The sequence below is a fragment of the Lontra canadensis genome, unplaced genomic scaffold, assembly GCF_010015895.1.
Source record: "Lontra canadensis isolate GAN:19392208 unplaced genomic scaffold, GSC_riverotter_1.0 scaffold57, whole genome shotgun sequence".
Lineage (NCBI taxonomy): Eukaryota > Metazoa > Chordata > Mammalia > Carnivora > Mustelidae > Lontra > Lontra canadensis.
Window position 1 is genome coordinate 12,657,154 of NW_022631051.1, and position 12,450 is coordinate 12,669,603.

At 38.9% G+C, this 12,450-nt stretch overlaps 1 protein-coding gene across 1 annotated transcript in view; it reads right to left on the minus strand.

Moving 5' to 3' along the window:
- Positions 1 to 12,450, minus strand: part of SPECC1L (sperm antigen with calponin homology and coiled-coil domains 1 like) — a 109,603-nt gene that overhangs the window by 25,223 nt on the left and 71,930 nt on the right. Inside the window, exons 12-13 of the mRNA XM_032876039.1 lie at positions 10,638 to 10,794; positions 7,137 to 7,239 (exon numbers count right to left, since the gene is read on the minus strand). Coding sequence (XP_032731930.1) covers positions 7,137 to 7,239; positions 10,638 to 10,794 — 260 coding nt within the window. The remainder of the gene's footprint in view (positions 1 to 7,136; positions 7,240 to 10,637; positions 10,795 to 12,450) is intronic.

A 12,450-nucleotide genomic window follows, 5' to 3' on the forward strand; every position in this document is an offset into this window, starting at 1 on the left:
AGAGAGGAGGAAGCAGGCTCCCCACGGAGCAGAGAGCCCGATGCGGGACTCGATCCCAGAACCCAGGGATCATAACCTGAGCCGAAGTCAGAGGCTTTAACCCACTGAGCCACCCAGGCGCCCCAGGTTTTTTCAGAACAAGAAAACAATGACACACCAGAAGCTGCTAAATACAAATTTTAGAATTGAAGAAAATATACTGAAAGTATAAATTATTTTCTTGGTTACCTTATCAATCTGATACTGTCAACCCCTAAACAAACAGCTAGAAGAACTGAAAGTAGATGCCTCCAGGAAGCAGAAATTACAGAGGTTATGAAATACACAAAGGATCAGCACTTTTCCCTGTAAGCACTTCAGAATTATTAATGTTATAATTGCATATTTAAATTAAATTTATAAGCATAACTGTAGAAAAAAAAAACATAAAGGGTACAAACTGAGGCACTAATTTAAAAAACAAGGAAGATTTAATCCTTAAAGCAATAGTGCTGAAGGTTGTTTCTGTGACGCCATGGTCTCATGAGACAGCCTTGAGGCCATCATTTATCCTATGGGGCTTTTCAGTGCTACATTTGTAAACCTGACAGTAAATCAGAATGCCAAGGTCCTTTCAACAGTAATAATTCTAGTATTCTACAACTTCAGTAAACAGTGAGTGGCAGGACACAAGAGAAAATGTACTTGTTAGATAAAAGGCAAACTCACAAGGGCTTGTTTCATAATGGATGGTTAATGAAGTTATAGTGATTAGCACAATTATTTTAGGATGACTCTTAAGAGAGTTAAAGGAAGATGATATGGTATTAGGGAATCTATCTCCGCTGATGAGACAGCTCCTACGACAGAAAGCATGCATGGTCCAAGCATTAATGCTGATTTAGGGCCTGAGAGAGCCTTATGTGCTGAGTGTCACGTAACAGCTCCTGCTCTAGTGAGCTGGTCAAGTGTCACAACCTGCCCTTTCCTGTGGACTGTGAGCAGTCAGAGACCAAAAAAAAAAACTGGTCCCAAGCTGCTGGCTCCAAAGGATGGGTATGCTCATCCATATTTACAGCTAGATAAGGAAAGGGTTCTGTCACCTCTTATATGGCTCTTGACCAATTAAGAGCTCGATCAGATATACCTTTCCATTTACAAAAAGATTACACATTTCAGACTGCCCAATTTTAACTCACAGACTTGGAAATAAAAGAATCAGCATCCTATCTACTTTTAAACAGCAAGAATAGAGATCTGCCTTGCAGGAAAGAAAAGCAAGACAAACAAAAAAGCTATAGATCTATATCATTACAGAAGTGTCCATAGGAAGTAAAGAAAGGGGAAACTGGGTTTGTAGCATAACACTGTCTAGTGTCCAGGAAGGTCTTTTCTTTTTGTATGTTGACTATTCCATTTTGCATATTTCCTCCTATACTGTAAGTACCTGCTAAATGGAAAAAACTTAAAAATTATTAATTAAAGTTCTTAAGTTTTTGAATTGATTTTTTTTTAAACAGTTGGGAGTCCCTCTTAACAAATGTGTCTTTACAAGAGCAGTAATATGGGTGGGGTGTCTGTGTAATGTCTACTCAACACAGCACAAAGATAAGAAGAAATCTTTGGTATGCCCAATTCTAAAAGTCATAATGGGGGAACCATCTGGAACCAGCTGCAACAAATCCCACATTCATCTAAACCTTAAGGGTTTCCTCATGGGTACAAGCACGGACAGATGCCCACAGGTCATGACCGTTTCCCCACACTGCAAACGCCCAAGCAGCACATGGAGTTTGGAAAACTGCAGGACTTCGAGGTCCCCCCCACTGCTCCCAATCCCGTGGCTTTCCTCAAAGCATCCCTGGATTAGCCTCTCTTCCCCCCCTTGCTTCCCCTAGAATTGCTTTTTTTTTTTTTTAAACCAACACAATATCCCTTAAAATCACAGAGGCAGAGAATTTAGGTGGGGAGGAACCAAGAGACAATTGGTAAACCACTGATTTAATGCTTGAAAGATCTCCATCAACTCATTTAACTTTTTAATCAACTTGATACATGGCAAAGTTCTATAACCAAGGGTTACAAAGGTTATAACCAAGGTTATAAATAAGTGCCTCAACTGACAGAGCAGTCTAAGAAAATGTAGTTTATTTTACCAGACAGCACCCAATGCATCAATGAAAATAGTAATTTAAAAATCTATTAAACACATAAGACATGCTAGTGAATGTGCATGACCGCCTCAGTTACTCCTCTATTTTATGGAAGAGAAAAGTGAGGCTCAGAAAAGCTGAGTAATCTGCATAAGGTCATACAACAGGGGCAGAGCAGACACTCAAGTCCATGGCCTTGATTACTACTCTATGTGTGAGTCTCAGTGTGATCTAAGTATCACCTGCAGTACTTGCACAAATGAAGACCCCAGGATCTCACTTTATACCTCCAGAATCACAGATCTTTAGGTGTGGTTCTCAGGAATCTGCCTTTCCCCCACAATCTTCACAGTTTTTGATGCACAGGGTTGAGAACCCCAGTTCTAAAAATGAACTTCTAATGTATTTCATTACATTCAATATATAGGTTCAGACAGTCAGCTTTGTCATGTGCTAAGCCTTATGCCAGATGCTGGAGAGGCAAAAACAAGCTCCCTAGTCTAGAAAGGAAGACAGACATGCAAACTGACAACTTTTAGTACCCATGTGATACACCCTGTGGAGTCTGGGAACACAGGGAAAATGAACTACACATGCAAAGACCCAAAGAATATGCCCTGAAATATAGCGAACACTGTCCTGAAGTCAAGGAAGAACTTGGCTCCCTCATTTCTGGGAGCGGGGAGTGGAACATGTAAAGGATGAACCCTTGTAGGGGTGAAGCAGGGGCACAAGCTATTTTGCAGAGATGCTGTTTTCTCAGCTGAAGGAGCAGACACTCCCCAGATGGAAAGGATGAAGCGAAAGGATGGGGAGGCATTCGGGACCAAGATGAGACTGGGGAGTTCACCGGAATGAAGAGTCAAAAAGGCTATGCAAGGGCCGGATTGATCACAGGGGGTCTTGTCCTCCATACTGACGATCTTGATTGTAACTGCATGGCAACGAGGAAGTAGGTTCCAGATCAAAATTTCAAACCAGTTTGGCAGCAGAGTAGAAGATGGACAGGAGGATGAGGAAAATTACTTATGTCCATGCAAAAACTTACACACAGCATCCACTGCAGCATAAATATAATAGCCAAAACAACCAAAATGTCCATCAACAGATGAATGGAAAACATATGGTATAACCAAACAATGGAATGTTATTTGGCCATAAAAAGGAATAAAGTACTGACAACACAAGCCACAACATGGATGAACCCTGAAAACATACTAAATGAAAGAAGTCAGTCACAAAGGCCCCCATACTTTGTGACTCCATTTATATGAAATGTCCAGGATAGGCCAATATATGGTGATAGAAAGTAAATTAGTGCTTAACTATAGGGCAAGTGAGGACTGACTGTTAATGGTTACAAGATTTTTTTTTAGATTGATGAAAATATTCTAAAGTTGACTACGGTCAGTTTTAAAAAACTATGTGAATATACCAAAAGCCACTAAAATGTATATCTTAGGTGGATAAATTGTATCTTATGTGAATATTTCAATTAAAAAAACCATAATGAAAAAAAATCAAGTGGTTACGCAATATTGATTCATGCTTAAGATTTCAGTCTTAGATCAAACTTGTAGCCAGCAGCATTGATCTTCTTGCCATTCATCAATGCTGAGAGTATCTGTTTTATGCCTACTTTCAGATCTGGAGTATTGAAATCTTTCATGCTGGAGCTTCCTGTCTGGCTTCTTTCACTTAGTGTAGTATTTTCAAAGTTCATTCACGTTGTAGCATGCATCAAAACTTCCAATTCATGAACATGGGATGTTTTTCCATTTATTTAGATTTTCTTTCATTTCTTTCAGCTATATTTTATTTTTTTATTTTTTAAAAGATTATTTTGACAGAGAGAGAGATCACAAACAGGCAGAGAGAGGGGGGAAGCAGGCTCCCTGCCGAGCAGAACCTGATGCGAGGCTCAATCCCAGGACCCCGAGATCACTACCCAAGCCGAAGGCAGAGGCGCAACCCACTGAGCCACCCAGGCGCCCTCTTTCAGCTATATTTTGTAGTTTTCAGTGTCCTCCCCTTGGTTAAATTTATTTCTAAGTACTTCATTCTTTTTTTTAAGTACTTTATTCTTTTTGATGCTACTGTAAGTGGAAGTATTATTTTAACTTCATTTTCAGAGTTTTCATTACTTGTATATAAAAATGCAAGTAATGGGGCACTTGGGTGGCTCAGCTGCTTAAGTGTTGATTTTAGCTCAGGTCATGACCTCAGGGTTGTGAGATCAAGTCTGTACTAGACTCAGTGCAGGACATAGAGCCTGCTTAGGATTCTCACTCACTCTCTGCCCAAAACACTCTCTCTTTAAAAAAAAAAAAAAGAAAGAAAGAAAGAAAGAAAGAAAGAAAGAAAGGGAAGTGATTTTAGTATATTAACCTTGTACCCTGCAAATTAGCTTAAGTTTATTAGCTCTAACAGTTTGTTAATTCTTAAAGGTTTTTTAGATATAAATTATGCCATCTGCAAACAGAAATAATTTTACTTATTCCTTTTCAATAACTTATTTCTTTCTCTTGCCCAACTGCTCTAGCTAGAACTTCCAGGAAAATACTGATAGAAGTGGTTGAGGGTGGACATCCTTTCTTGTTCCCAATCTTGAGGGAAAGCTTCCAAAATCTTTCACCATTAAGTATGCTGTTAACTGCAGGTTTTTCAGAGATGCCCTTTAACAGACTAACAAAGTTCCCTTCTATTCCTAATTTGTTCATTGTTTTTTTTTTTCTTATCATAAATGGGTTTTTAATTTTTGCCAAACATTCTCTCTGTGCCCATTGTCAAGATTATCTTGTTTTTTTTTTCTCCCCTTATTCTATTGAGATATGTATTATACTGATTAATTATCATATATTGAACTAACCTTGTATTTCTGGGATAAATCCTACTTGGTCATGGTGTATGATCCTTTTTGTCTGTTTCTGGATTGTTTACCAGTATTTTGCTGAGAATTTCTGCATAAGGAATATTGACTCATAGGGTTTTTTTTTTTTTTTAAGATTTTATTTATTTATTTGACAGACAGAGATCAAAAGTAGGCAGAGAGGCAAGCAGAAAGAGGAGGAAGCAGGCTCCATGCTGAGCAGAGAGCCCGATGTGGGGATCGATCCCAGGACCGTGGGACCATGACCTGAGCCAAACGCAGAGGCTTTAACCCACTGAGCCACCCAGGCGCCCCTTGACTCATAGTTTCCTTATGACATTTTTTTCTGGCTCGGTTATCAAGGTAACACAGGGACACACAGGGAAAATGAACTACACATGCAAAGACCCAAAATGAGTCTTTGGGTCTCACAAGATGAGTCTTGCAAAATGAGTCAGGAAGTATTCTCTCCTTTATTTTTGGAAGAGTCTGAGAAAGGCTGGTGTTAGTTCTTCTAAACATTTGGTAGAAATCACCAATGAAGCCATCTGGTCGTGGGCTTTTCTTTGTTGGAAGTGTTTTGCTTATTAAGTCAATATCTTCTGTTGAATAGATCTATTCAGATTTTCTTTCTTCTTGAGTCTTTTTTTTTTTTTTAAGATTTTATTTATTTATTTGGCGGGGGGAACAGAGGGAGAAGGAGAAGGACAAATAGACTCTGCAATGGGCATGGAGCCTGACACAGAACTTGATCCCAGGACCCTGAGATCATGACCTGAACTGAAACTAAGAATCAGACACCCAACCAACTGAGCCACCCAGGTGTCCCCTTCTTGAGTCATTTTTCATAGTGCATCTAAGAATTTGTCCTTTTATACCTAGGTCATCCAATGTGTCAGTGTACAGCTGGTCATAGTATTCCCTTTTAAGTATTATTATTATTATTATTTTCTAAGTAAATAAGTATTCCTTATTTCTTGAGGTCACTAGGAATGTCCCTTCTTTTGAAGTCTGCTCTTTTTTTTCCTTGGTCCATCTAGCTAAAGGTTTGTCAACTTGTTGATCTTTTCAAAGAACCAGCTTTTGGTTTCATTAATCTCTTCTACTGTTTTTTCTGCTCTAATTTTTATTTCTTTCCTTCTACTTTGGTTTAGTTTACTCTTCTTTTTTACTTTCTTAAAGTGAAAGGTTGGGTTACTGATTTGAGATTTTCTTTTTGAAGATACGTGTTTATGGCTATAAACTGCTCTCAATGCCTCCTACAAGTTTCAGTAGGTTGTGTTTCACTTTCATTCTCTTTATTTTCTAATTTCCCTTGTGATTTATCCTTTGGCCCACTGGTTTTTTTTTTTACTTTAACTGTTTAATTTCCACTTAGTTGTGAATTTTCCTTCTGTTACACATTTCTAATTTCAATCCATTGTGGTTAGAAGATACTCAATATAATTTCAATCTTTGTTCAAATTTGAGACATTTTATGATCCAATATATACCCTATCCTGTAATGTTCTATGTGTACCTGAGAAGAATCTTTGATACTGCTGTGGTTGGGTAGGTCCAGTTATACATATATGTGTATACACATATATATACGTATACACATATATATACACATATATATACATTTATATATATATATACACACATACATATATATACACATAGAGTGTCTAGTATCAAGTTCAAGTCTTAATATGTCCTTGATGATTTTCTATCTACTTATATCCCAATCATTTACTTTTTTTTGCTAAGTAATTTATTGCAATAAACTTACATAAAATATATATAAAATTTATCATTTTAACCATTAACGAAAATATTAAAGTAAAATAAACATATTTTTACTCTCAGTCCAGATGAGGCCTCAGCAAAAGCAGTTAACAGGACTTAAGTAAGAAAGTGTTACAGAATAGCTGAGTAAAAGTACTGGAAAGATTAGCTACTCTGGAAAGGTAAGAACTGATGCCATCCAAGTGGCCCTCAGCCAAATTTGGGACAGACTGTGTGTTGAATGTGTTCTTAAAATTCAGCATAGGATCCCCCATCTTAATGTGAGATATGTAGCGAGCTATGACACTCTAGCATCTGGTGCGGCCACTGCTCATGTGGGACAAAGGAACCATATAATTGATTACCTGATAACCTTCTGTCTTCTTCTGACACCACTTCAGCAAGGCATTCCTCTTTGAACCTCCATATTCTCTTGCCAATGCTGACAGAGGGTCCTTCCTTTCTTCCCTAAGTGAAAACAAGGAACCCAAAGTTAAAAAATTTTTTATTTGAGCTTGATTATAAACCAGAAATCCCACAAAGAAGAGAACAATGTCAGTGTGCATTTTTCAGTAGTATAACTGCACACACTAAGACATCTAATGGCAAGATGCATCTTTTCACTAATATGATTTTACTTACAATTTTGACAGGACCCTCACTGACCCACCACTGTCAGGGGTTTCTGCTGTCTGAAGGGAGGAACTCTATTATCCACAAGGAAACTGAAAAAGATTCAGTACAGTGTGCATTCACAATTAATGGAATGCACTCCAGGACGCTCAGAAGGGGGCATAATAACTTGATGCTGGCAGCATCTGAAAGCTGCCACAGCCGCCTTTCACCTAATACCTTACCTTTCCATAATCTTTATGCTTTATTTTATTTTATTCATTTTTGCTTCTTACCTTTTATGTCCTCAATCATTTCCTCTTTTTTAAAAACAAATCCTTCTTGTAAATACAAAGGATTATAAGGCATGGTTCCTGCCTTCAAGGTGCTTACAACTGGGGGAAGCAGATAAGACAACAGATGGCGACAAACATCCATAAAACATCTCAAATGTATTTACTGCTCTTTCTTGACTATAGGTAATTAGAATAGGTAATTAGAATTTTATCTTGCATAGAAAAATGGGATTTTTCTGTAAATTCACTCACTCATTCAATACCTCCTTACCCACCACTTCGCCAGTCAGTGTGCAAGTGCTGGGCAATGAGTAGTGAACAACACAGGCTCCCTGCCTCCTCAAGGAACTTCAGAGTTTACTATAAGACACAGATAGACCACAGAAGTTCAAAGAAAGAAAGGAAGAAAGGAAGGAAAAAAAGAGAGAAAGAAAGAAAGAAAACCCAACAATGGCTGTAACTCATTTCTTAAAAATATACGTAGGGTACTTCTGGGTACTGCCAATTTCCTTGAAGGCAGAACAAACATCCTGTTCCAGATAAGACAATGAATCAAAAAAGATGTTTGGATCACACAAGGGAGGTACAACCCTGCGTATCTAGGCCAAATCCTTCCTTTTAGTAACTACTTCAGGACTACCTAGAGTAAGAGTACCTCTAAAATAACTTGCTCCTTCACTAGCGGCATACCCTTGAAAGCCTGGTCTAGTTTTTAGTGATTACTTAAGAAAGCAGAGATTCTACCCCACACTCCATAAACTTAGTCCAATAAGTGTCCTAAAGGTTATGTTACAAGCAGCTCAGTATTCTTCAACACATTGATTCTGTCTGTATTCACCCTTCAAAACAAGTTAGGAAATATAAGAGTACACACTTAGAACTGAGGCTTTTTACAATTGAGAGGTGCACTGAATCCGCACCAGTTTGATTTATCTTAGAACCAGAAGTAAAATACAAAAATTTTCAAAAAGCAGTTAAAACTGCTACCTTGAAGAAATATATATATATATATATAAATATATATATATATATATATATTTTTTAAGAAATATACTTTTATGCTTGTGTGCCAGCCCACCAGACTCCTGCTTTGGTTTAAAAAGTTCAAAGAAGTGTGTTAAAATACCACTGAACATAGGAAAAGAGAATGAAGATAAAAGTTATGTGAATGAACACAAAAAAGCAAGCCAAAAAAATAAATAAATCAACCTCCATCATGCTAAAAATAAAACTACTATAATCACTGTGAAAAGTTTATTCTGGCTCACACCAGGTCTGTTTGTTTATAGAAACAGCTTAAAAAGCATCAAAGAAGAGTAATTCTATGGACTACAATGGGAAGCTGCAAAAAAAGATCCTCCCAGAGCTGGAGGGTCATCTCTCATAACTTTGTCATCGTAAGATGAAGACAATCTCCAGGAGATGACTTGTTGAAAATCACAGCTTCTGAGTAGGGAAGCCAGAAGAGTGGGTGCCCTTTCCACAGGCACACTGCAGGTGGCCTACTACCCAGGATGGAGACAAGCATGGACAGTGCTCTCCCTGCATCAGCCTGGCCAGAGCGAGAGCTACCCTACTTGCTCTGATGGTACACTGTTTATAGGACCACTATTCTAAGAGGCTGGGCCATAATGGCAGGGCTTTAAACACAAGTACATAATTTGAGTTTGAGAGGCCAACCATTCCATTTTATCCTCATACCTATAAGTCAATATAAATCTAAAGTTTTTTTAAAAAAAGATTTTATTTATTTATTAGACAGACAGACACAGCGAGAGAGGGAACACAAGCAGGGGGAGTGGGAGAGGGAGAAGCAGGCTTCCAGCCGAGCAGGAAGCCTGATGCAGGGCTCAATCCCAGGAGGACCTGAGCCAAAGAAAGATGCTTTACAACTGAGCTACCCCAGCACCCCATAAATCTAAAGTTCTGAAACCCACTCCCATCTCTCCTTCAATTCTCAATAAACTTCAAAACAACAGTTTTCCTCATCCCTATAAACAATGTTTGCTTCATTTCTGACATTTGTTTTTTTCCCCTCTAAATGATACCTATTTCTTAGTCCCAAACGGCTTCTGATATAAGAGAAAAATGAATAAAATATACTATTCCATTTTCAGGTATTGTTTATCAGCGATCAATGCAGCATCATGTCCTTAGTTTCCTCTAAAAATAATTAGAGTCCCCTTTGGTAACTCTCCTTTTTTCATTCCTTTTCTAGAAATCTGTTGTCAGAATCAACCATCTTTCCCTTTGAAAAGCCTCCAGAGTATAAACCTCCCTTCACCATTTCCACTGCTATCATCCTGGTCCGGGCGTGGTAGAAACATCATAATGTTATTTTAGTTGTGTTCCCCAACTTTTCTCCACAAGAGAAAAATCCTTGAATCACCTTCTCACATTGATTTACTTACCCCGCTTTATAGCTACAACCATATCTGAGTGACTCAGTTGGACTATAAAGAGGTTCCATGCCTAGCCATTCCCTACTGTCAATCTTTTCTTCCATGGCCCCTGGATGTAGTAGGTCCACACCTTCCTCTGGCCTTCTGTACCCATCCTCTGTGCCTGTGCAGTACTACCTCCCACAGCTCTCCCAGTCTTCAGTTACTCACCCTTCTGTTCATTGACTCACATCACTGACCTTGCCAACAATGCCAGCCTGCCCTCCCCACCCAGACACCACTCCTCTCGGAAGCCTTCCCTAACCCTCTACCCAAGCCCAGTATTCTGATTCCACAATGCTTTCTTTAGGGGAAAGGAACCATCTCTTTTATGTTGCCTTGCTTTTTATCATGCCATCCTACCCAACTCTGGGCATAGAAGAGACGAGAAAACATTTAATGAGACACAAAGGAAAAAAAATCAGTGCTTGACTGCCATTATTTCACAACCTGATCATCAATCTCCAAAGGCCAGGAAAGGTATGCATGAAATGCACCAGGATTAACTGTTCTCTACCTTATCCGACTTCGAGTGGTGGGGGTGACGGATGCCGTGGGAGAGGAGGACAGAGAAAGCTGTGGAGACGTGGTTCCCATAGCCATAAGAGAGGCCGGTGAAGCTCCCTCAGGTGCAGAGATCTCTCGTTTCATCTCTTCACTACTTCGTCGAGACACTGATTGTGAGAAACAGTCATTATGCATTTTACATAAATGCAGAAAAACATTTACTTTTATAAAACACTTTTATAAATTGAGGGACGCCTGGGTGGCTCAGTCAGTTAAGCCGCTGCCTTCAGCTTCCAGTCGTGATCTCAGGGTCCTGGGATCAAGTCCCTCATTGGGCTCCTTGCTTGGCAGGGAGCCTGCTTCTCTCTCCACCTCTGCCTGCTTGAGCATGCTCTTCCCCTCTCTCTCTCTCTCTCTCACACACACAAATAAATAAATAAATAAAATCTTAAAAACAAACAAAATACTTTTAAATTGAGATAGTTTCTTCAGCACGTTCAAAAAAGAGCAGAAATGACCATATAGGAGGAAAAAAATAACATTTTCTTTATCACACTGGTAACTTGAATGGATTTACTTCTTTTACTAGGAAAACGGTAAAAAAGGTACAGCAATTGAGATATGCACTGAACTCCACACTCCCTGAAGTGAGGAGTGTGTCTTATCCATCCCCATTAACACAGAACCTACCTAGCCCACAGTGAGCGCTCCAGAAATGTTCATTTAATCACAAATACAGTGAAAACCAAAGGCTAATTAAAGCCTTACTTGGCAGCTATTCACTCTCAACTAAAATAAACAAAACCCTTCTAAACTTAGTCAAGATACCATTAAAAGGAATGAAAGGAAAGATTCTTCATTACAGGGCCACACTTAATTCTGGATCAGGCCATGTTTCTAAAAACATGAACCAGTAAGACAAACCAAAAGATGTCAACTACTGAGAAATAAGGGCAATAAGGAAAGTTCTGTTTTAAAAGGCTAGCACACCCTGTCAGAACAACATAAAGTTCTGAGAACTGGTAAGTAGAAGTAGCCCATGCTTCAGCCTTTGGTAACAGAGCCACAACAACACAACAGAGCTAGCTACTTTCTAGCAAGGCACAGGTGCTCGTGGCCCTGGGCTGAATGCAGGAAGAAGGGAAACAAGAGCAAAGTTCCTGACCTCAGATACACACTCTCTCTCATGAGAAGATGCTGGATGTGCAGGCGCCCCGAGCTGGCTGCAATCAGTGCTGTACATCAGTAATTCTTCCCTAATGACTGAAATGGTCCCCCCTTTCAGAGACTAAAATGTTCTTGGTGATTTTAGGATAGCCAAAGCAGAACCTAACTCTGCATTAGTAAAGTGATGTCTGTAAAGATCCAGAGAAAAGAGATGCTTTCTCCTATTACATGATCTTATTAGAATGATGTATTTGTACATATTTCTGACATAATCTTATAATTATTCTTATTTTTTCTTTCAGTGTCAGATCTTTGCATGCCTTAAATCAGCAGTTTAAGTGGTGTGCTAGAAAACTGGCTGAGAACACCTTTCATCATTTTATATAAATTAGAGGAAAGTGAGAAAGAATAGGAAGGACTCTGTGAGAAGAATAGGCTTTGGAACCTGGGCTTTGGGATGGTAATTTTGGCTGGACTTTCACTAATAAGACCCGACTATGACATCTGAAAACTGTACTAACTTAAATCACTGTACAAGTGGAAGGGTAACTGTAAGCCAGAGTTACGGAAATTTCTCCTTTCCTGGTCCAATTTCTAGTTGAGTTTAAAAGGGTAAATAAGGGCCACAAAAGGAAAATAATGTGAGCAACTGATAA